General features: G+C 48.0%; 1 protein-coding gene and 1 long non-coding RNA gene across 2 annotated transcripts; both read right to left on the bottom strand.

The window, feature by feature from the left end:
* Window positions 1-425: 425 nt before the first annotated feature.
* Window positions 426-1,158, bottom strand: LOC120896109. The gene is made up of 3 exons (XR_005738401.1): window positions 1,066-1,158; window positions 852-987; window positions 426-587 (listed from the first exon to the last, which is right to left on the bottom strand). It is a non-coding gene; the product is annotated as an uncharacterized LOC120896109 (long non-coding RNA).
* A 10,081-nt stretch (window positions 1,159-11,239) lies between these two features.
* Window positions 11,240-24,499, bottom strand: LOC120896104 (chitin synthase chs-2-like). Its single transcript, XM_040299962.1, has 9 exons — window positions 23,819-24,499; window positions 20,306-20,541; window positions 19,477-19,971; window positions 19,207-19,397; window positions 16,652-17,191; window positions 16,332-16,596; window positions 14,662-16,267; window positions 13,159-13,324; window positions 11,240-13,077 (listed from the first exon to the last, which is right to left on the bottom strand). Exons 1-9 carry the CDS (start codon window positions 23,893-23,895, stop codon window positions 11,893-11,895), a joined length of 4,761 nt encoding a protein of 1,586 aa, XP_040155896.1. The 5' UTR covers window positions 23,896-24,499; the 3' UTR covers window positions 11,240-11,892.
* Window positions 24,500-24,511: the final 12 nt, after the last annotated feature.

The following is a 24,511-nucleotide window of genomic DNA, read 5'->3' as shown; positions in this document are numbered from 1 at the left end:
TTTGTGGAACGAGCTGGCTTTGTACTGTTTGAAAACTGCAATCAGTGATGTAGGGCAGGAGGAGGAAGCGTGTGGAAAACAGAATAATGATGTTGATGGCAATGATGATTAAAGAGGCCATTGCAGTGGTAGTAGGCTGCTTCTATTCACTCACCCCGTCCAGATGAATTATGTCTAGAAGGAGAAGTTCGGTATATCTAACTCCCGATGTGCTGATGGTTTATTGTTGTAATGCAGATGTTGAGCTCTCGATAATTTACAGTCACGTGGCTGCATTTGCATACATGTTCACTCGGGAGCTTAACGAAAGTCTATCGTAGTTTTGGCTTTTTGGACGCATTGATACACACGGTTTATCATCATTAAATACAGATTTAATCATGTTTATTTAATTGTTATGGGAATAATTCATAATTACCCTTGATTCGCTCATTAGTCACATCCATCGGGTAGCGGGTGCGTCCGTGTGCCTGTTTTTTGTCCTTCTTTGCGTGCCAAAATCAACCAGTGCGTGTGGTAAATCAGCAGCAGTATCCTGTTGGCCCCGGGTAGACGGTATTGGAGTGAAGTCGCCGCATGATGACTTTCTGGAAAACCCAAATTAACCGACGCACTTCATTACGGTCGTTGAATGAGGGTGTGTGTGTGTGCAATTTAATGTTGATGTTTAAAAAAATATCGTTTTGTTTGATCTTTCCGATTTTTTCGCCATGTTCTTGCAACGTGAATATTTTGATGATCAGCGAATTTAATTCATTTCGTGGTGAGGTGTTCGCTTTTTTTACCAGGGGAGAATGCCAGCAGCAGTACAATCCATTAAATGTGTTTGTGTGCTTGCCTGAACGACTCACTTGCCAGCGCTGAAGTATCTCATTACGGGGTTTTAATGGAACTGATGACGATGCTGACCGGTGACGTTCCCTGGTTTGGTGGTGAAGACGGTTTGCACTTATCGAATCCGTTCCACGGTCAGGTGGCGATGCGTTTCTGTGAAATTAATTTCATTTCAAGTGATTAAGTATTTATGCGGTGAGATAAGGTTCGTTTAAAAACTTTCTCGTTTACCTTCGAGCCACGATGATATTACCGACGCGGTGGGTGTGCCCGAACGACAAAGTTGATACTGAAAGTGTGTACACGGCGAGGAAGTAATCTTTTTTTCTTGGTAGTGTGCTTTTTAAAAAGCATCATTAATTTATATTGCAATACCGCAAAAAGAAACCTCTGGAAAGAGTGCTTGAGTACAATAGCAGATCTGTTCACAATACTCTTCTGCTAACGTCGATGCTCTGTTTGTAGATCATAACGATTACAAGATTGCGTTCGTGTTGCTGCAGATTGTTAGGACAAAGCAAACAAAAAAAAAAAGAGAAACATTACAATTTGCTTACAGATTTTCTTACCGATTCGCTGATTAAAATTGAATCGAGCAGCTTCCTTTGTGCCTCTTTCTATCTTACCTACGTAACTGTGTGGCTGTATCAATAAAATACGACATCTAGCTTGCCAGTTGGGCGATATTGAGACACATTTTATGACACGTCTGAACCTTGCTTAGACGGTTTGTTTCGTTTTCGTTTAAACCGCTGCTTTTGTTGCCGGTGCGTTGTCTGGGGGTCTCCGTGGCGAAGAGATGGGTTGTGTTTCTTCCGTCCTGCGATGTCATCTCACTGTCGGCAGCTAGAAGACGGCAAGCATGTAAAGCTTTGCAGTTTACTGGCAGCATTCGGTAGCATTATCGCACCAGGAGCACGTACGTTGTTTGTTGAATTGAAAATGTGTTTACATTCAATAGAAAATACTACAGCGGAGGCAAACGAAGCACACATAGCGCCAATAGTTCGGATGGAGTTGTAAAATGTGTAGCTTTATAAGGACATTAAGAGCGACGAGCAGAGGCAGAGGACACCTGGCGAGATTGTTTACACCTTTTGCTTGGTGCGCAGAAACAAAGCAGAATATTTGTTCCGTAGGATCGCAGATTTTGAACATTTCGCTGGTTCAAAAAAAAGCTTTAATATTCTGCGGAATCGCTGGAAGGATAATTCAAAACAATGCTCTCGGTGGATTTTACCCCCACGTCCGGGTCGCGGACAAATTTGATAAATGGCACCACAGCCTATGCCGTCGCCGGTGTGCCGGTCCGCTATGCTGTGGGGCAGGATAAATTTAGGCTCCGTTTGCCACCAGTCCGCACGAATGAGTGACTTCCGCGAGCCCCCATTTCACACTTGTGACACTTTTGACCGGCTTGTCATCCGGTTCGCCGTAGGTACCGCTCCAGCGGCGCGTTTGCATAAGCGATGAAGAATGGATTGGCAGCAGCCACACGGTGCCACATGTTACCCGTTTCGCTTGTCTGTAATTTGACAGATTATCATCGACACTTTGTCGAGGATGTGGCTGACGAGGACGACGACGAAAAACAGCAACATTAGGTCCACCGGTCCAACCATTTTTCGCTTATTTTTCATCATTCTGCGCGTACCGGCGCATGGCAGTATGGGAAAGCTCTCCACGATGATGATGGTGCAACCGCTGGCACTGTTGCTCGGGAAATGGGCTCCTCCATCGACGTTGGCATCGTTAGGAAATTCCATCACCCTTCACGGCGTGACGGGGAAGGATAGGAGTGCCCGCTTGGAGAGGCGACAATATTTTCTCATGTACTCGTTGGCGTTCCGCAAATGTAAAGGCAGAGCGAGCCTGTCTGCAGTGTCTTGGAAGCTTTCTTTATTCCGAAACACGCGTTCGATGATCTCAAAATATTGTCCCACCTTCTCCTACACACAGTCTTCACTTGCTCTTGAAGCGCTTGAATTGTTTGGAAAAGAACGCTCACTACTCTTTTTGTAGCAAAAATGAAGAAAAAAGCTCTCGAAACTGGCAACGACGACTCTGTGTAGCTGTGAACCATGCACACACACACACACACACCTTCATGCGCATACTGACACTTCGTTCGCTAACGATGCCCTCCGGTACCATTCGCGACGGTCGACGGCGTTGTTTATGAGTCGCACGATAAAAAAACGGTAATAAAATTACATGCAGAGGCTAGGTTGTGCGTGCTGCGGTGCTACAAACTAGAGCAGTGGGTATGGGTACCGTAGGAACCACCCCAGCCTCATGCAGTTTTATTTTGTTTAGGAAGGAAGGCTGTGGTTCGCTTTTCGGTTGCGTCCATATTTTAGCAGGATCCCGAGCAGCTGTTCTCTTTATGAGCCTTCGGAATCGGGGAAGGATAAGATTACTTTTTTTAGTCTGTCTTCTAGGGAATGAAACCGAGATTTACTTCTGGGGCTATTCCGAAACCGAAACCATGTGCACACTAAATTGTGCCAGATTTTATCGACGGTATAATGCAGCTTTCGCTTCGTGTGGATCTGATCGGAATCGGTTTCACCGCGGCATCATCATGGTCACTTGTTTTGGGGATGTAAAATAAACAAATTATGCTACTTTATGCGATATTTACACGGATCAGGTAAGACAGGTTGATCGGCGTGTGCAGCTTGTGGGAACCATCATCACTAGGATTTAACGAATCGACAATGAACACTGACGCTGGCACCAAATTGACCTTTTTTCTCGGGATCGTTATTGAATAGCGGCCTAAGAAGCACTGTGGTCCATTCTTGGAAGGTATCCTTTATACCGATGGATTCTCTCTTTTGTTGGTTAAGCACTCCATCATCCGCCCGGTGGGCAGCATGTATCCCGCAGAAGGTTACCGCAACCATGCCATACACTAGCACACACACACATACACACATACCATTAATGATCCATCAAAAATCAGTGGAAAATTGAAGTCAAAATGTGCGAAAAACGGTTCACATGGGACCGCAGCGGGGGCTTCTCCATGGATACACACGCCTGTAATCTCTTTCGGGGAACAGGGCGGCACATCATTGTAGCCGCTTTCTTTGCCATTTGCCGTGTATGAGTGGGTAGAGTGGGTTGGCTTACCGAGTCGGGCAGCCGGCAGCCAGTCCAGAGATTACTGGTTGTACTGGTCGAGTGAGTAATAACTTTTATTTATGCTGCTGCTGCTTGCTGTAATCTCCTGCGAGTAGGCAGCAATTAATTCCGGTGCTTGCAATTTTCCACCGCTGCTTTTAACCTCGGCCAGCAAAAACGCTCACTTGGGAGCACCAGTAACCACGATGAAACAAAACCACCACAATGGTCGATGTACGAAGCAAGGAGCGGAGCGGCATTTTTTTTTTGTTCTGTTGATTGGTTGGACGGACCGAAAATTCACTCACCGACTGGCACACCGAGGACTGGCCAAAGAACCCTCCTCCCTTGGGTGCCTGGGGGTGAAAAAGCGTTTGGTAGGGCAAGTTATCAAACTCTCCACCAACGGCGGTGTAAGCTACTGGTGAAGACAGCCAGCACCAGCAGCCGCAGCAGCAGCGGCAACACTAAAAACCACTCCGTCCGGTGCGTCCCTCTCCCTAGAGGGCACCGTGGCCCGAGTCCTAGATCTTAAGTTTCATCTTTTCCAGTGCACTTGAATTCGTTCGCTCGCTTTGTAAGGGCATCGTTGTTGTAAGTTTTGTTGATTATCTTGAGAATCTCGAGTAGGGGCAGCCGTTCTCCAGTCGACTGCTCCTTTCTCCAGGGCGCGAGAGCCTCTCCTTGCCCGGGCAGGAAGAAGTTTGGTGAAATAGTTGCAACTTTAAATTGCGCCACTCTATTCCATCGGAGGGTTTTGGCGTGCAATGGCATTAAGGCTCGCTTGCCGCAACCAAGGTTAACATTCCCATCGGGAGATCCGGGCGTACTCCTCTTCAATTTCGCCCATTTCTGTGCGTTTTTTTTGTGTGTTGGGACAAAGTGAGCCTGCCAAGTGGGTTTGTTTTATTGCCGTTACCATTTTCGCGCACGATCGACAGAGTGGAAAGCCTCGTTTGGAAATTGCTTCACAGCCTCACACACACACCTACCTTGGCAAAGAAGGAGATAGCGAGTGAGAGAGACAGTCGGGTTGCGTGTGGCAATTGACTAAAAGTTTTCGGGTGTCATCGCAAGCATCTTCAGCGGGAGTTTTCCGGCGGTGAATGCACTTACTTTAAACGATTTTTCCCCTACAGGGCTGAAATGGTATTGAATCGTGGCGTGTGCAGTCAAATGCGGGCTTGAAGGCAACTCATCGTCGCCCGCAGACGCCCGTGAAGGTAGTTTTATGATTTTCGTCAGCACTTCTTGCAGCAGCCTCTGTGAACGTATGTGTGTGTGTGTCTGTTTTTCAGTGCAGCAGTGTTTCATCGATGTGGAAAAGTTTCTGCGCACATATGCACATCACCTCGCACTTAGTAAGGTGCGTCCATTTGAATGCACTCGCGTGACAAATGCGACCAAGGGGAGGGAAGAGAAAAGTTTGCTCCGCAGCAAAAAGGGAAGGAAAAAGTGATAATTTACTCGTAAAAATATTTATTGTTTGCATTTCAAATGAGAAAAGTTATTATAAATGTATGCTATCAAGGGCGCGAGAGATTCCCGTTCGCTGTTGGGTGTTGGGTGAAGTTTGGTTTGTATGAAGATAGCATCAAATGGAACCCAAGCGACGGGAATGGTGCAGGTGAGGGAGACGATCTTTCTTCTGTGAAGCGCAATTTGTCACACAACATATACGCAGGTGGACATGCGAATTGGAATGGCTTTTAGTTTTATAAATTATAAAGTCCGTCAGACGATTTATGTGGCTAGGGTGCGTGAACGACTGAGGTTTTATTTTTTCAAGACTAACGATGAAAAACATGGTCGTGATGGTCCAGTGAATTGGTTAAACAATTATCAAGTTATTAACATGCTAGCACCAGCGGTAGAAGTTGATATTCTTTACTGACGGTACTCGTAATGAAGAACGTTTAAAGTTTAATCGCCATTTTACTAGAACGACAACAAACCAACAGCAATGAACTTGCGCGGTTTTCGCTGCCGTTGGTTGATGGTATTTAAATAGTAAATGGGTTTAAGCATTAGTATACCAGCGGGATCCGTTTTCTACTGGGTGGCACTTTTGGGTACAGGTCAATGTAGCAATGGTGGACGATCCATGACCTACAGGACGGCTCACAAAACTCGTACTTAGTTTTCTCGCATTACCGTCCCTTCTCCTGCCAAGCCCGGGCTCGTCCCACGTCCAAGTGAATTCTATTTGCATCATGTCCCCGAGCGTCGTTGGTATTTGACCACCGAATTCACGGCACGGTGACCCAGACGAAGAAAAATGAAATGTGCACCGTGTCAGCGGAAGCGCCAGAGCAAATTATATTATCCCACAATCCCACCTCCACCTCCGGACCAGCGTCGGGGAAGGCAAAGTACTTATTGCTATCAGCAGTGTTTTTTTATTGTTTTCACCCGAAACAAAAGAAGCTTGCAGTTGCAGTGTAGCTTACATCGCGCAGAATCGCCATGAGAGGATGCAATTTTATGCAACACTCATCAGCAGCCGTCAGCATCTCGGGTACCCGTGCATGTGACCGCGATGAGAAGGATCAAACCGTTGCTAGCGAACGTTTCACCAGAAAAGTGTTTGGACGAACTCGAAAACGTGTGTTGGCAGCGCCGTTGCCGAAAGCAGCTGTACAAAAAAGAAGTGCAACTAGAACTGGTGTCTTCATCCCGCTAGCGACGTCATTGCAATTCGCTGTTCGCAGTCCGAGGGGAATGACCAAGATAGAAACGGTCTGCATGATGCGAACTAATTTAAAAGTACGTCAGCTAGCTCCGGTGTCCTTTTCACTTGGCCACCGGGCCCGCTGTCCAACAGCGGTCACACCAAGCTCGGCAGGATGAGTAGGATTTTTTTCGGTGATTCTTTCGCTCTTAGCTATTTAACATGGACACAACGATCCGCTTTCACTCACAAGCCGCTGGGCAAGAGTATGATGAAATGCTAACTGACAGATCGCGACGATGCAACCCGAGACTGGGGCAAACAGCAGACCAAAAGCTGCCCGGCAATGGTGTTTAGATGTGAAAGGAAGCACATCATGAGTGGCGCATTTGTCAGCTTTAAGTGTCGAGCTGGTAATGAGCACCGGGCTCGAATGCGGGCAACGCCCCACATCCTCTCAAAAAAAAACAACAAAGTGTGATAACGTTTAACTATTTGCTTTGTTTAATGGCATTGGGACAGATTTGCTGTAAAAAACAAACACCATTAATTGAAATATTGACAAGGACACAAAACAATAAGGAACCAATCGATTGCATTGACCGTGGTTCCGAATCGTCTCGAATGTTCGATTGAATGTTAATGATATCCGTCTATCTCCTTCTTGCTGTGACAAAGTTAATCCGAACATTACCCGAACACAATGGATGCGATTTGTTTAATACGAATTGATACAATCAAACCGAAAATCCTACGTTATTGTGTAAAACTCAGCCGTTTGAAAGGAGTTCCTGGCGCCCGGAGCTCACCGAAGCTCTCCGGTTCCGGTTAAGTGAGAGTTTCGCATCCGGGAAAGGGGTCGACTATTCGTGTGCATGATGATTGTAAAAGTTTTGCCAAGCTCAATATTTCTCTCCGGTTTCTTCTGCCCGACTGGGAGGGTGGTTTCTTGAAGATGGTTAGGCGAAGTGGAAAAGTTGTCGATCGATCTCGATCCGGGAAGTGCTTAAGCGTTTGATTGCTGGAAGAAAAATAAGAGCTCTGTGTGTGTGTGTGTGTGTGTGTGTGTGTGTGTGTGTGTGTGTGTGTGTGTGTGTGTGTGTGTGCGTGAAAGTGTGTGAAAGAAGAGTTTGTATTTTTACGATATTCATGCCGGAAGTAAGCGGAGGTTTCGAAAGCAGACCCGTTTCCCCGGTGTGTAAAGCTTGCGCTGGCTCTTGGCTTGTGCCCGTAGTGTAGCAATTTCTAACTGAAATTGTTATGATGGGAGCCAAAGTCGGAAGTGTCTTCCCAGCCGTCCCACTTTCCCAACAATACGAAGCATCAAATTCGATAGAGAACCGATAACAAGAAACAAAAACAGTGGGTGAGAAAAAATAAGGACTCGAGGCGAGTGGGAAAGAGTTGTAAAACTTTGTATTCGTCGCTGGCCGGTTATGAGCGTTATACGTCTCTGTGGAAGGAAACACCCCGTGCCCCTCCCGCCCAGGGAGGGGTAGGAGAAGTGTTCGAGAGGGAATGAAAATTTTAACGATTCCGTTGACAATGGGATCGAATCCAGCTGCAGCTGAAGTCTAGGGGAGTAGCCACGCGGTCCGTGATGGGGCGGAAAATCATAGGAAAACTTTTTTCATTACTATCGATTTTCATTACTGGAAAGCAGTTCCAAACGGCTACCAAAGGTTTTGTTGGGTAACTTTCCGCTTTTTACTGGAGCGTTTGAGGAGTTTCTAATTCTGTGGTTCACAGTGGCCCCAAACAGTAATGGGCTTAGTCTGTTTGGCTTGGATCTATTTTTCTCTCTTCCCTTAAGTAACGAACCCCTTCAAACAAGTTCCCTTTTTTTTGGGGCCAGCAATGGTGGGCGAGGGACCAACGGGAGGTGCCAGAAAAGTTACCGATAGTGGTTCGTGTCGTGTGGTGGGATTTGCTTCTATTTTTGTTGCAGTGCTCTTCCTGGTACAGAGGAGGACACAGGACAGAGCACAACAAAATGCCAGTGCATGAAATCTTTTGTGGACGGTTCATTGATTTTACACTTCCGGCCTTTCTTTGTGTGCGTGCATCCGCACAAGTCGTCGCTATGGAGTGAAGAGAAGAAAGGGGGAAAGTCTTGTGGGTTGATGCCCTACAGCGTTGGTGCTAAACTTTTCAATCGAGTATAAATCCCAACAATCGTATTCCATAACACAAAACGGACTTATATGACATACTGTCGACGGCTTAGCTGGGAACTCTGGGCTGGGAAGTGCTTTCGTGACAACCAGTCCGGATAAGCCATTAAAGAAGTCAGAAACTCGAGGGGTGTTTGGAGTTAGAATGCTCTCGCTATGCATATTATGCTCCATATTGACCTAGTTTCTTGTGCGAAAGTGTGTCGACTCTAGATACTAGTTCGAAGTTGGTGGTAAAAGTTGCTTATCGTTACTCAGTTGATTACTGTTTTGCATCGTATTGGTTTGGATGTTATGGCGTTTTCCAGATTTGCTTTCCATTAACTTATACTTTGTTGACAGTTTTACGGAAAAAGGACCCGATGTGTTCGGGGTACATCGTTCAGCTGTTGCACATCGTTTAGGGCCACAATTATGCTACACGCACTGGGCACTCGAGCGGCGTCCAGTAAATGTAGAATGTTTTAAACGGTTTTATGAAACGAGCCTCGTTATTATGTTTAATATTTTACGGCTGGCCAGTGGCACATTAAACTGTAAAATTAAGCGAAAAGGACTCAACGAGAAGGGCTGCATAAATGGGTACATTGGGATGGGTTGCTGAGAATTTTATACTGAGCAATCAATGATTATGAGGGCAGGATTGTAACAAATGCATTTTTATTGTTTACGTTCGATAATTACGAATCGACTTATTTGGATGGGGGAGGTTGGGCGTTGGTGTGAGTAGGGTCGTGATTGTTACGATCGAAAACATAAAGCATTGTACTTTACGGAAAAGTTTATGATTTGAAGCGCTTTGTATTATTTTAACTGGGACGGACAATGGATTGTAAACCATACACGGCGTTGGGAATTTCATATATCTATGGGATAGAAAAAAAGTTTTACAGATATGGTATTTTTGCATTTCATTCACTCCTATCCCATCCCTCGTGGCGACACGTGGTGAAAGCTTTGCGGTGTTTTAGTTTTTTGCACCGGGTTTATGGTATTTTAATTGCTACACTCTGGTCATATTATTGCGTGTAAACGAGGTGGAAAAATTCATTTGATCATTATTCAAATATGATGGCGTTTAGTGAATGCGAAACATCACAGGCAACAACATAGGTAGGTAGCAGTTGAGTTGAGCATAAATGTAATGTAAAAAATACACTATTTTGAACGTCGAATGATTTGGGAATGAATTGGATCATCTCTGAAAAAAAAGGTGCCCCCGTATAGGGTCAATTTGTTCCAATTCTGTGATCGCTGTGAATGCAAAAAATGGTGGAACGATCTATTGGATGCCTTTTATGAACAGACCCGCTTTACTGGCAAACCGCCCCGGGCAGGACGGAAGCATCGATGAGGACAGCATTCCTCCGGTTCACAATTTGAAATGGAATCAAGCGAGTGGAAAAATGGACATTGTCGCATAAAGTGGAGCTAAATGGACTGATTTCGCATTCTTTGAATAGCGGGAAAGAATTTTAGCCCGAAAAACGCTTTCCCCAAAACGGTGACACGCCGGTGGGCTCGGGTTGAGCTTGTGTGGGTCTGTGCAAACCGTATTGTGCAATAAAATCATAATCGATGTCATAAAATATCGCGTGCCTTCATGCCAAATCGAATCGAAGTGAAGCGATGTGAGAACCGATTGATTGATGGGCATGGATGGTCACGGGCCGTTTTTGTTTGTGCGACGTGCTGTGTGCTATGTGACGGCGGTGGGTTTGCACCAGTACAAAGTGCATATGTTGTTTGTGTGCTGCCACAACATCCATCCATCCGTGGTGTAAAGGTACCGAACCTGTGCGCCCGCACTATGCAATGCTTCATATCACTTCGCTACAGAAAAGGTTGATGTAAACGGGACGTGGTACCTTCGGTCGGAAGGGTGCGATGTGATAAGAAACTACGAACCACAAGTAAGCAGGCAAGCTATTCTAATAAATCAACATGAGTTGCTTAGAATGTTCCATTTAGTGGTAGTGTTGGTGTCATGCTTGGTTCCCATGGTCTCGGTCCTATTCTCCAACTGAAGGAGCGACGGGTCGAGAAAGAATGAGTTGTGATAAAAGTGTTTTACGCTATGAAGTTTGATTTATTTTTTGCTGCTGGAGTAGAAACCACCGTCCAACCACCGAATGCCGTGTTGTCCAAAGGTTACACAGCACAGTGGACAAAGCAAGTGCGCTGGTTATCAGTAACGGCAGGACGGGAATTACTTTACCACGAACGAGTGATTCCGTCAGTGAAGTCGGCAAAGTTCCTTCCGCAGCCGGCAGGAACTCCCCCGGGAGTTTGGGTAACAGTTTGCTCGAAAAGTCAGCGCTGGGTAAGTTTTAAGTGAACCGAAAAAAGCAACAACAGAAACAAAGTGTTCCGCCCCCGTTGGCCCGATCCTCGACGCCCTTCCCTGTTGTAAAGCAAAATTTGCAGCCAGTTGCACTAGAAGAAAAGTTTATTATGATAATCATTTGTAGAAGTGATTAAATTTCCTTCCTTGGATCGTACAGTGAAAAATCGTTCCGAGAGTGGTGTTGGTAAACGGTGGTGCATCAGGACGAGGACGTGTTGTGGGTGTGGATGTGTGTGTATGTGTGACTATGGTGTCTCGGTGTTGGCCCGCAGTCAAATAGTTTGTGAAAATGAGAAACTGCTCGACGCTTCTGGTACGCCGGGTACGCTTAACCGAAAGCACTCGTTCCACTCGCGCTGAGCTATAATCTTCCGGTTCCTTCATCATCTCTCGCCGAGAAGCTACCGGGGCTTTTTGTTGTTCTGGTGTTGCTTCAACCATGCCAGCTCATCTTGCAGCGAAGGAAAGTTTCGTTTTGGGAGTGTCTTTTTTGTGCGCTGAACGGTTGAGTGTTTTTGTTCTTCGATGTTGGGGCCACTCCTTTAGCTTCCACCCCTAGAACCAAGCTGGAGCGCGCAAGTGGTTGCGCGGACCATCGAAAACCACATCCCACAGTCAGTGTCGGAAGTTTGGCGTCAACTCAACAGGAACCTCATGAGCAGTAATTTGTTACTTTCGGTGTCTCGTGCCCCGCTTCCGCCACAGTTGTGTGGATCGCCTGTGGATCGCCATCATGGTCAGGCGAAGGCAACACGGCTCTTGCGATTTTTGGGTGGCCGGTTCGCTCGTTCGGCCATCTCGAGCTCGACCGTCGGTCGACGGTACTGCATTTCCTCGCGGGCATCATCGTCGGAGTAGTTGTCGTCGAAATCGTCGTCCACTTGGTAGGCAAAGTTGGTGCGACCTCCGGCGCCGAGCCCGTTGTTGGATGATTGGCGTCCACCGCCATTGTTGTTGGCACTGCTGCGCTTCCGATTGGCGCCTCCACCGCCCATCTGGCCGTTGTAGGACCGCGAGCCGGGAGATGGTTGCTGGCCGGGCGGTTCGTCCGGATACCAAAGATCTCCGGCCGAATCGTACGGATTCTGGCCCCGGATGATCGATTTGCGGATCTTGCGCTGTTCGGCCATCGATTTACGGCGTGTATCGAGCACGTTGAGTGTTTTCCGGCTGAGCGTAAGCCGATGGCCAAGGTCCAGTTCGCCCTCCTTGTAGTAGTTGCGCTTGAAGTTAGCCTCCAGGTTGCTCCAGTCCTGCTTGTTTTTGTGCTGGTAGAGAATGCGATGGATCGTGTCGCGACGTCCAATAGCTTTCTGCTCGTCCTCTAGATCTTCCTCGTCCCACTGCGGTTTGGGGCGCTGCAGTCGACGTGCAATTTCGACCGCATTCTCGCGCAGTTCCGCATCGAGTGACATATCCTTCGCCTTCTTCGAACAGTACCAGTTCAGCTCGGTGGAGGCAAGAATCTGGGAGATGGTACCGAACCGATGCATCAGCATGGCCACAAACTGAATGATGAGAATCAAACCGAAGAACATCACAAACACCAAACCGATCGGTTCGAGCTCCAGGTACTCGCGCCGGATCATGATCTCGACCGTGCTTTCGTCGAAGCTGATCTTGTTCTTCACGTTGAACCACCACTCGATGTGTAGCTCCTGTTTTTTCAGCTGCAGCAGAAAGATCACCAGCACAAACAGTGCGTTCGCCATGACGAAGGCAAACACGGCCAGATCGCGTAGACCTTTGAGCTGTGACTTCATCTCTTCCTTCTGCTTTTCCGACAGATCCAGTGGCTTCAGATACTTCTCGATCAGCTCAATCCAGAATTGCTCCTCCGAGGCGGAGATCGTCTCAGTGTCGCCGTTTTTCAAATCCACGTCGTACAACCAATCCGGCAGATAGTTAATCTGCTTTTCGGGCTGTGGGAGTGGGAAAAAAATGGAATATGATAAGTTACATTCATCCGGTTGACTGGTGTGCGTGCTGTAGTCAACGTGTACCTCTTCGAGGGAATCATTTTTCACCGTCTGGATCGGCGAGGCGGCGCCCGAGGTGGAGGATGGCGAGGATGGGCCACGGTTACCTTCCGGACGATGCATATCGAGACTACCGATGTCATCATCTTCGTCGTCTGATCTCATTACGCTGACGTTGCCGGTTAATTTCCTGAAAAAATAAACACAAATTCACGTTCCTGTATGGCACATGGGGAGGGCGAGCTCTTGGAACACGGACGCAGGGAGCCCGTAGCGGTGGCAAGCAATAACACCGCGAGGGGTTAAGGGATGCGGAAAATCGCAACTCTGCTGATGCGCTCCGGGAAGCATAAGGTAAGATTCGCTTCACGGCAAATGGCTCTTCAGGAGCTCACTTGGGGGACCGTACGGGGATGGTGCACGGGTGAATAGGATCATGTACAACCGGTGTCGTCGGTGGTGGGGAGGTTGGCCGTGGAAGAACCGATGGGGTGGGATTTTAAAGACTTAGCGAAGCAATAGGAAGCACGTTACGCTGGATTGAAGCTGCCGTTTTGCCGTTGAAAAAGATGCAGAGAGTGAGAGAGAGATAGAAGCTTACCGCACCACTGTTCCAGCGGTTGGGCTGCAAATATATATATAGGAGAGAAGGTGCAAGAGGTATGACGGAGAGTGCAGGAGGGGTAGAGGAGGCCTGGCAACCGGGAAAGGACATCCGGTGGGTGATAAACGCAACGGCAACGACCGTGCGCCGTGTTTAGTGATGCGCGACGACACGGGAATTGCATTTAGGTAGAGTTTGTCCTTTTCCCTTGTAGCGGCCTCGAAGGGTGTGCATGAGCATGTCGCTGATGTTATTATCGCAGTGTTTGCAGGACCATTGAGGAAGCGTTGGGGGGGGGGGGAACTACTTAAAATTATGTGCAAAATTGTAAACGCGAGCTTGGCAAAATCATCACCGACCAGCGTGCTAGCTCGGGCGCGTTCTTGTGTTCCGGCTTTCTTTTGCCAGTCACTCCCCGGGCACTTCAGCTCAAAGAGCAGGGGTTGTGATGGATACGGCAGGCCCGAAGAGCGAGTCGTTAGGAGCGGAAAATAAGCGTGCAGTGATGCAACAACAGACGTCACCACCAGCCGTCGTCACCGGTCGCGAAGCCCGAGCATGGGGAAGAAATTTTTCCTCAGTGACAACGATTGTGTAAACATTGTGAGCGTTTTCCCCTTATTCGGTTTGTATTTTTACAGAGCTGCCGGTAAATAAATGCAAATATGCACAAGCTCTTAACCTCACATTCAGCGCCCGGTGTGTGTGAGTGTGAAGGGTGCGAGAGTAGAAGTGAAATACGGTGAGAGCATAAAGTGTGCCCACCGCATGCCTTGGAGGATTGTGAAAACGGAATATAAATTGTGTTTTAATTTAATTGAAACTCATTTGCCCGAGGGCCAACCGCAAGCAAATGTGAGATGGAGCAGGGAGCAAATTAATGGCAAACGTAGGAATGTAGAAATTTCGATGTTTATACTTACATTTCCAGTGCCTTCATTTTTACACTTATTTCGCTGAGCGATGCCGCAATTTGTGCGATTTGCTCCTTTTCGGCGCTGGCCTTTGGGTGCGTACAGAGCAGACATCGGAACAGGCCATTGATGGAGATGTCAATGGAACCGTCCTCCTCCTTATCGGGCGAGCGGAGATAGCCCAATATTTTTTGCATCTTTCCTGCCGGGGCCGCTACCGGCGGTGGTGCCTTTTTCGCTGCATCAACGGGGTTTTCGCGCGTTCCCCAGGACACATCGTTCATGTTGAATACGGAGTAGATCACGAGCAACATGTACATGGAGGGAATGGTGATGTAGTACACCAGGCCCGCCGGCAGCGCTTCCATTTCCTGTGGATGCAGCACACCGGTGATGACGATCTGCAGCGCCACGGCGAGAAAGAACACGGACGACGGCGCAAGTATACCGTCCTCCATCACCTGCACCACGATACCGACCAGCACGGCCATCATGACGAGCGAATAGATGGCCGAGATGAAGAAGGCCGCTATCAGTTGATACTTTTGCTTCATCCAGTAGCAGATGGCCATAAACCCGGCGAGCGGGACGCCGTTCCACAGGAAGGAGGTCCAAATGTCGATACGAAACACGGCCACCAGGGCACCCACCATCATGAGAAAGATCGTGCCCGGGCCGAGGATTGTGCCGAACATGAGCATGCACTGGTAGATGATGTACGGCATGGAGATGCTGTTGTTCGTCTTGACGACCCGTTTCGCATCCGCCAGCAGATCGAAGATGTTGGCAATGGTGGACGGAACCCAGCGACGGCGCTGGTTGTAGAACTCGTTGAACCCTTCCGGGGCGTGCGTATAAGCGTCCGAGGCGGCCGAATACTCGACGCGGAACTTTTGCTTCAACAACAGGGTGCACAGCCATCGATCCTCACCCTGATCGTACTGGACGTAGTGCCGTGCCTGATCCGACTTGGTGGTGTACTTCTTCATGACGGAATTTTCCATCAGGGCACGACCGCGGAAGAGCGAGAAACAACCGGGCGAACACAGCACGCAGCCAATCACGTGCTCGGTAGCCTTCTGCAGCCAATGTCCGATGGCGTACTCGAAGATCTGATACCAAACCATCGGTCCCGTGCCGACCGGATGAATACGTCCACAGGCAGCACCCAGGTCCGGATCAACCTTCATTCGTCCGACAAGCAGGGAGACGGCGTTCGGTTGGAAATCAATGTCCCCGTCCAGTGCCAACAGGTAGGTGTTTTGGGCGATGACCATCTTTCGCTCGGGCGATGTGTTCAGCTGCATGATTCGGTAGCCGAGCAGGTAGTACATGTACATAACCTGTGACCAGCGCTTCTTGTGCCGGATCTTGTTTTTGTCCTTGAGGTGTGCAATCATTTTCGTCCTTCCCGGCAGTGTCCAGATCAATCGGCCACCGTATGGAGTGACGATCTTGGTGGGCGGATATACGCGCATCTTGGTTTTGTACACTTCCAGGGCCGCCTCTTCGATGTGGTTGATAAGCGTCTTTACGTATGAATTGAGCGGTGAGGCATCGGCACTCTCGCACTTGGATTTATCATTTACGAACGCGTCGTCGAAGAAAATGTGAGCTAAATTGAAGAGATGGAAGTTTGAGGTTGCATGCTTGAATGTAAGGTAGGTCGTTTTACTCACTTTCGAGATCGTAATAGTCAGGATCAATATCATCCTTGTTTGCTTGTATGTGTTTCATCGCCATCCGCCTAGCACACTGATCTTCATCCAGTCGTAGGATGGATTTCAAGAACTCCATCAGCTCCTCCTTGTTTTCGTGCCACATGGTCGCACAAATGAATATCTGCGGGATGCGATCGTACGGTTTGATCTTGTCATCCTTTCCCTCGTGTGCCTTGGCATCAATTTCGTTCGCCTTTTCTGTATCTTTCACTTTAACCATATCCTGCAGATTGGAACATTAGCAAGGTAAACGTAAATGAATGCTCCGCAGTACTTACAATTTTCTTAACGAAATCTTCCTGATCCTCCCGTCGGCGATTCATGGCAACGCTCTGGTCTATCAGTAGGCTGTTGTACATGGGTGTTACGAAAAGTTTCTCGGTCGATGCGTTTCGATCGCTCTTTGCCATCCACAGATGGCGGGTGATCCAGGTTTGCGAGAGCAGCCATAGCAACCAGAGCCAAGAAAACTCGTTGACAACGTAGTCGAAGAGGTAGTAGATCGGTGGCATACGGAAGAAGATGTAGTCAGGCAGGATATTGTCGAACGCACAGACATCCGCCTCTCGCAGACCACAGAACACCAACAGCAGAGTAACTGTGACCGGTACCGCGAGATTGATCGGGAATGCCATGGAGAAGCTTTGAATCTGGATTTTGCACGCAAATTTGCTGAAGATGTAGCACAGATACGCACACAGGATATGTGTGACCGTGGTCCAGATGATGGCGTTGCTGGTGGGGAAAATTTCGTGTTCCTCCAGATCGGACGTGATGGACGAGAGGTCGGGAAACTTTTCGTTCAACACAGCTTCCATCTGGGAGGAAAAACACGAGGAGGAAAAGGCGGGGAGTTACCAAAAGCGTTGGTTGATTGTTCAATTTAATGCCAATTAAACGGTATGAATTAATGAATGGAATCGTTTTATTACTTCGACACAACCGGGTCGGGATGATTATGGTGTAGGTTAGGTTGGTGTGGTGTTCGCACGTTTTGCAAGACTGTTTTTTGTGTGAACACATTGGACTGAGACACGCCCGTTGAAGCTTTGAAGTGGAGTGTGGCATATGCATTCATGTATGTTCGCTACCCCCGGGCCGCTTCAAATGCTCCAAGTAAATTCGTACAGTAAATGGGCGCCAACGGGGCATTCCCGCCTGCCAGTGCGCAAATAATTTAATTTAATCTGCTCGCCAATCGGTTCACGGTGCAAACCATACCACGCTGAGGAGGGAGTGGATGAGTGATTTCATCCGCTTTGCGGATGTAAAGTACTCGTTCAACCAATTAATGTGATTGCCACTCCGCATTGCTGCGCGCTTGTATGGAAAATGGAAATCGGTAACAGTGCAAAAAGAAAAACACACAACGGTCGAAAAAGGGGAGGATAATTGTGGTACATCAAATTGAACTAAAGTTTTGTTTCACGTTCAAAGTTGTGGAAGTTTTGAATGCTGTTTGATACGGCTTCCCCTGTGCCACGTGCTTCTGGCAGGCTTGCGTCTCGTCGCTGTCTGCTCGCTGGTAAATGCGGTTGATTGCGTTGGGGTTTTTTTGTCAGGTAGAACGCAAACAAACCGGTGAAAAAAGCGTATGCCAATTGGTAATAATTAAATAGGGTTTCATTAGTGGGGAATAATTTTCCACCAAACAGCTCGGCAGTTATTATGCATTCCTTCATGCCTTTCATGCCAAGTTGGAAGCCAAACAATCGTTATGCTCGTGTGCATTCCAGCACAACATACAGGTTGGTCAGCAAACAAAAGGCTTTAAACATTCCAAAGTGGAGTGCAAACAAAACACACAGGTTTTTACAACTATGTTGCTGGTTGAAGAGGCGTAAAGAATGATAAATGCTTAATCATAGCATATTAAAGATGTTACTCTATCGATCGAGTAACAGCAGTCATGCTTAAATTTTGTAGGTTGTGTTCAGCTTTTCAAATGGTAGTTTACGCCATTGATGTGCCAGATGAAGCTCATCGAAAAAAACAACAACACATTTTTGTAAATCGAAGCAACGATGATAAAGTCTTATCAAAATGTTTGCCATTTGACAGAAGAGATAGAGCATGTGGACGATGTTTTTACTTGGCCAATGCAATCGCACGATGCGATGCAAAGATGAGAAAGAAACAGAACCTCCATAAAGCGAAAGAGAAAACAGGAAAATACAGAGTCCCAGCTAAACCTTGTGGCTAGCGCGTTTCTCGCTGATGTCTGTGGCCAATCGATCGTCACTTCAACCCAACCCGGCTTGGAGCGGTTATCGCGGAACGTGAAACGAGAACGCCAGAATCATCATCACAGCTGGATTAACGATTTATCTAACGCGCGCGAGCACATGGGAGCCTTGGCGGACAGTGCACACGCGGGGGCGTGGAGGAGAGCGTGCTGGATTTTATGGCACAGCGGTTACGTCGACGTTCATGCCGGCGTACTGGTCGCGTAGGAAGGGATCCAAAATCCTTTCCAACACTCGCTGTCAGTGCTAATGGCGTATCTGATCCTTCGATTCCGTAGAAATAGTAATTTGCACGACTAGGAAAAACAATTGCAGCGGGTCGAAAGAAAGAGAGGAACGAGAGGAACAGATCGTCGTAATCCGACGAGCACCGTTGTAGTCACGTTCTGACCGAACACAGAAAAAACAACAACCAAGAATGCAATATATTTTGAGGCAACAGAAGTGGGCAATTCCATCGTACTTTCTCTCTTTGCCAGCGAGTAGTTGGTTGCGTGGTCTGTTCTGGGTTGCGGAGAAGGCGACGGTGCCTTGCGTGAACGATCATGGGCGGAGCGAGGTGGCCCTGAAAACAGATGCTCAATTACCTCGCGTACTGTGATGGTGTGATTACCCCAGCCACTATCAAACAGTCCGAAAAAATCGGTCACCGTTTGGCCGGAGAGATAGATGCAGGCCCCGAGAAATAGGAAGATTTTGTACGGCGCGATCAGTAGATACGTTTGGTACCGGTTGTCAGTTAATTTTTCGCGTATAGCAGCGAACGATGCGATTGGTCCTGTGGAAAGGAATAAAAAGCCTGTTTTACTTTGAATGTTCCTAGCAACTGGCTACGTGTGATTTGACGGAATACGTACGAAATAGACTCTTCTGCGACAAGTAATTCTCCCACCAGTGACAGGATATGAGAAAGATGGCTCCCGGGATGAACCACAGCTCAAACTGGTTACTGAGCAGTGGCCACACGACGTAACCGGTAAGCTGCGCACTGATCGCAAGCAGATCGAAGACGTACTTGAAGGCCAGCTTGGACTCTTTGTGCGAACGGGATAGCAGTCCACCGATGGCAGGCACTAGGCATACACAGTTCGACAGCATCGCGGCCTTAACGACGTCCAGGTTGGGGTACACTAAAAACGTCAAAATTGCCAACCCAATCACGTGGAAGCTCTCCATAATCGTAACCATCAACAGCTGGCCCCAGGACGGTCGCGGGATGTTCTTGAAGAAGCAGATGCGTGCCGCCCGGATAAAGGTTCCGACCTCCGGCACGGCAAACGAGAACACAATCGCCCACATCCAGGCTACTCGCTGCTCGAGTGGAATGTACGCTTCGAACTGTTTGTCGGGCTCTGTAATAGCAAATCAATGATGAGCTTTGAATTGCAGATCGACATTGGCTTGATTGTTCCGAACGATAGGTCCTATGATCGAGTTTTTAATGAATGAGTAGAATGATTTAATCAGTGCATATTTATTGAACACATTCCTGTGCCCATTCATTCAGCTCAACTGTCATTTGTTCGGATAATCATTCGAATGGAGCAGGGTACATTTTTCATTTAAAAATACCATTCCATCTCCCGAACAGGTGTAGACCGTTATCACTATGAAACGTGTGGCTCCCAGCGTTCGGAATCGAACACACAGAAACCAAAGCAAAGGAAGGTATTGAAGTTTACTCACGCCGCACGTCACAGTAACGATTCTTGGTCCCGTCCTTTACGTTGGACACCATCAGCAGGAAGGACATCTTGGCAAAGCACGCACTGGCCAGTATGACGAGAAACACAAAGATGTAGGTAAACACCTTCAGCCCTTTGATGAACACGAGCAGATACTCCCGGCTGGCGGCGGAACCGGATGTCTGCGGTACGGGCGGATCCTGGAACGAGTCCCATAGCTTGTTGTCCTGCTGCACTCTGTAAATGGGAACGAAACAGTTAGTGCCGCCACTATACCGACCCTAACGAGCATTCAGCCGAGGCGTTCGGGCTGGTCTCGATATATTGTTAATCAAAACATCAAACACAATTTAATTAGACTCCATCGGTGGTGATAAATTTAATGGCTTACAGGTTAGCGCACCGTCTCGCTCACTCACTACTCTCTCTGTCTCTCGATTGTTTTCCCCTTTTACGATAGCGGGGGAACAAGCAAACCCTCAGGATTGAGGGTAAAGTAGGGCAAAGATGACCATACCTTGGGAATGCTTTGTAACAGCCACACTTACACAGCGAAACCTCTGCTGGCTGGTCGTTTGTGTGGCGTTGCGTAAACGATCCTGATTGCGATGAATGCGAACAATGGGTGTTGGCCAACGCTCCTGCAACGGACCAATGGCGGCACGATGCCAAACCGGAAGACACGACGACGATGCATCGCCACAGTCGGCAGCAACAATTAGTCGTAGTAGCGAAGAATTTCAGACTCGTTCCTACCCATCCTCTCTGGTAGCAACGAACGCTGCATCGGAAAATTTATGAGCCAATTGATTTATGGATTGTACACGAACACGGTTCCGGAGGATATTGCTCATTGGCTATCCGTTTGGGATAGGGAGCGGCGGCAAACGCACACATTCCCAATCAATCGTATCGTTCGCGGATCTTATCGAAGACGGCATAGTAAAGCACCTTTTCCGGATTTAGATGATACACTAGCGGGATGCTGCCTGGATGGCGCATCCCTATCCCTTGGCGAACGAAAATGTAGTAAGAGAACAATTTTCCCAACAGTTGTACGTCTTCATCTAGCCGATAGGTCACTTTGTCCCGGGAAAAGTAGTACCGAGCACTCGCGGTGTTTTGGGTTGGCAAAAAAGCAAGCATCTGGCTTCAAGCATGCTTTTACTTGGCCGTTGCTACTTGGAGAAGGTTCGCAGAAAATTGGAGGCAGGGTCGGAATTGAAAACTCAAATTGATTGATAAGGTTATTGTTCGCGTTGTACGGCCGGGCAAGAAGGCCCTGATGGACCGCAAGATGGAAAACCGAGGGGGGAGGCAAGGGAAAACGCTTCCAATCAATGCGTGTAAAAGCGAAACGTTGTTTACTCGTGACTAGAACTGATGTGCGCTAAAGCGGACAACAAGTCGGCGCACTTCACATTATGGAAGCTTCGGCAATGATCCCTCTACAGTTACGCAGACTGTACACACGACACGGGTCTTACTTAGTCAGCCTGCGTGCGTGTGTGCCTCAGGTAAGGCAAAGGAAGGGATTTTTCCCTTTATTTACTTGCACCGGGCGTTTGCTTCAGGTGAATCCGGATCCCGGATCTGTTTCACCTCTTCTCACCTGCCGTGAACGTGAAGCAAAAATGTTATGAGAAAACGTCAAAAATCCGGAAGAACCTCGGGTCGGCTGGCGGGCAGAGCAGGCTGTTCTATGCTATTGTGCCGAAGCGAATGGGACGGAGACCGTAGCAGCACCGGCTGGATCATTTCAAAGGTACGCGTCCACCGTGATGCGGGCGTGTTAACGGTGATGGTTTTTCACATCAAAATTCGGTTGATGTATGACGGGTGACGGGTGCGTGTTGTTTTCGTGATTCATTCGCTCGGCGTGGCAAGACGCGTGGCGGTTGAATGGTTAAAATTCGATTTTAAGAATTCCGCAGCTGGCACACACACACGCACATGCGGCCTCATATGTAGGAATTTGGAAGTGAGGCTTTCCGTTCCGGGAAGGTGAGTTGTGCACGCGAAACAACAATGTGATCGGGATAGGATGTTCGCGTAATAGGCAGGGACGTTGTAAGTCTCGCTGCCGGGTGGAGCGGAACAAGTGTTGTCGAATGCCTTCGCCGTTGTTTGCAGACGAGGAGCTTTATAACCGTTTGTGACATGAAAGCACAAAAATGCGTATGAAAAGGTTGTTGAAGTGGGTTACATGAATGTAATATGCGCAAAGTATGTAAGGAGTGCTAGACAAAGAACTAGGGTAGAAGCAATTCTTTTAGGAGATATTGTTGCACGGCTTGAGGGAAGCACTACTTGGCACCCAATTACTAAACCGAATCGAACTGGGGAGGTGAGAGTATCCCTGGACAGGATAGTAATTGCGAGTGTCATTCTATTAAACGATCGCTCGTGTTGTTTCATGTTGCGACAGCGACTCGAATCACACTTCGTTGAAGTGCCAAACGAACAATGACACTTTGCAGGCAAGCGGCACAGTGACAAGAGAGTGTAAATTTTGTAAAACAAGCTGCAACAACGCTCGGTACATTTGTCGGCACGGTAAATCATCCGTCCCATATCATAAAGCTCACCATTGGGCACCGTGCGCGATAGGGCGCGTGCGAAAGGGAACGGGACCGCCAAAACATGCACTTCACCCCCTGCCTTGACTCACCCAACTAAACCACTTCAGACAGAAGCACGAAACAGTTTAAAAAAAAAACGACACAGACTGTAATGGCCGCTGATTACGGGCGACAGCCAAACGGTTGTGGGGGATGCTACGTTCCATCATAATTCCATTAAACAAGTACATCGCACCATCGTCATTTTGCCAACCGACCGGGGCCGGGCCACCGAGGCAACCGTTTTCGGGATGTGGATAATTGAAGGAAAACTCGCTTTCACGAAATATGATCGGATTTCCATAAATCTGAATACATATTCTTTAGCCCACGCTGTCGGCCGCCTTTCCACCGGTCGGTCCGTTAGTGGATTCGATTTTTCTTGAGCCACCTCCTGGTTTTATTTTATTTTTCGCTCACTCCAACCCCGTCTGCCACACTCTTGCCGTTTTAGTAATGATGTTTTCATCGTTCCATGGGCATAGCGATTCGAGTGGGCCAACTTTATCGCCAACAAGGCGGCGGAAGGGAGTTTGCCCAGTTTGGCGGCCGAAGTGGAGCGCGAAAAAATATATTATTAGGAAAATTTCTTATTGAATATTCAATTGAGTCAATTTTTATTAAAACTGAATCATATTTTTTTTCGCGCTTCTCTTTGTTTGCTTTCACTGCACCTTCATCTTGAGGGTTCTTTGCTTTCCCACCATTCTCTCCCCCTGTACGGTACATGAATAAACGTATATTTGAAGTGGTTTCGGATGGAAAAAATGGAAGGTTTTGTTGAGCCGCGCAGCAAACGGCCACGTCAGCGTAGCATTGGGGATTGTTCCGCTGAAGCTGGGACATGGGGCAGTGAACAGGGAAGATGCAAAAGTTTTCCTCATTTTACGTACTTTTTGATCATGACCGTCTCCTCGTCATCCTCGTCGGACGATTCGGTGAAGTAGTTCATGGTGGCGTTGTTCTTCATCCTGCACTTTGGTGCCCGAGCTCCACGGATGCCCTCGCGGTGATGCAATCGCTTTTCAATAACTGTGCACTGCCACTGTGTGTGAGTTGGGTGCTTTTTTGTTATCACATTCACTGTTCACCCGCACCTTCCCCCGGAAGTGGAGTTTAATGATACGAGGGCAATTTCGACACCTGCCCCACGACACGACACGATCGGATCGATAATCACATTACACTCGGATCGTACAGCTTTTTCCTCTGCCGGGGGAGACTGTGCAAAGGATTTGAGGCACAGACCTTTGAGCACACGTGCACACAAAACCCCTTTCCGGGGAACTCACTCATTCACTCACTCCCGCTAACGGTAATCGAAATTCAATCAATTGGGTAAACAAACACGCACCAATTCCGTCGTGCGTATCCTGAGTGCAAGGATGCGAAGGCGCGGCCTGATCGAATGACCACCGTTTTGTTTTCGATAGTAAAAAACAAGGCTTGGCTAGGACCGGTATGAGTTTCTGTTTCGTTCGTTCGGAGAGATGAGACACTACTGACGACGGCCCTTGACGATCGACGCTGCGACCAGACCGAGTGGGAACGGAACGCGGTGTGACAACCTGTGTCGCTTATCAATT

This window comes from Anopheles arabiensis, chromosome 2, assembly GCF_016920715.1.
Source record: "Anopheles arabiensis isolate DONGOLA chromosome 2, AaraD3, whole genome shotgun sequence".
Lineage (NCBI taxonomy): Eukaryota > Metazoa > Arthropoda > Insecta > Diptera > Culicidae > Anopheles > Anopheles arabiensis.
The sequence above is the reverse complement of the archived record's forward strand: the minus strand, read 5'-3'. Positions and strand labels throughout refer to the sequence as shown.

Coding starts and splice junctions, on each gene's coding strand:
- LOC120896104 (XM_040299962.1), bottom strand. CDS start 23,895: ATGAAGAACAACGCCACCATGAACTACTTCACCGAATCGTCCGACGAG. Junction 16,268..16,331: donor TGACTATTACGATCTCGAAA/GTGAGTAAAACG, acceptor TCTTCAATTTAG/CTCACATTTTCTTCGACGAC. Junction 13,325..14,661: donor AAAATGAAGGCACTGGAAAT/GTAAGTATAAAC, acceptor TTATTTTTTCAG/GAAATTAACCGGCAACGTCA.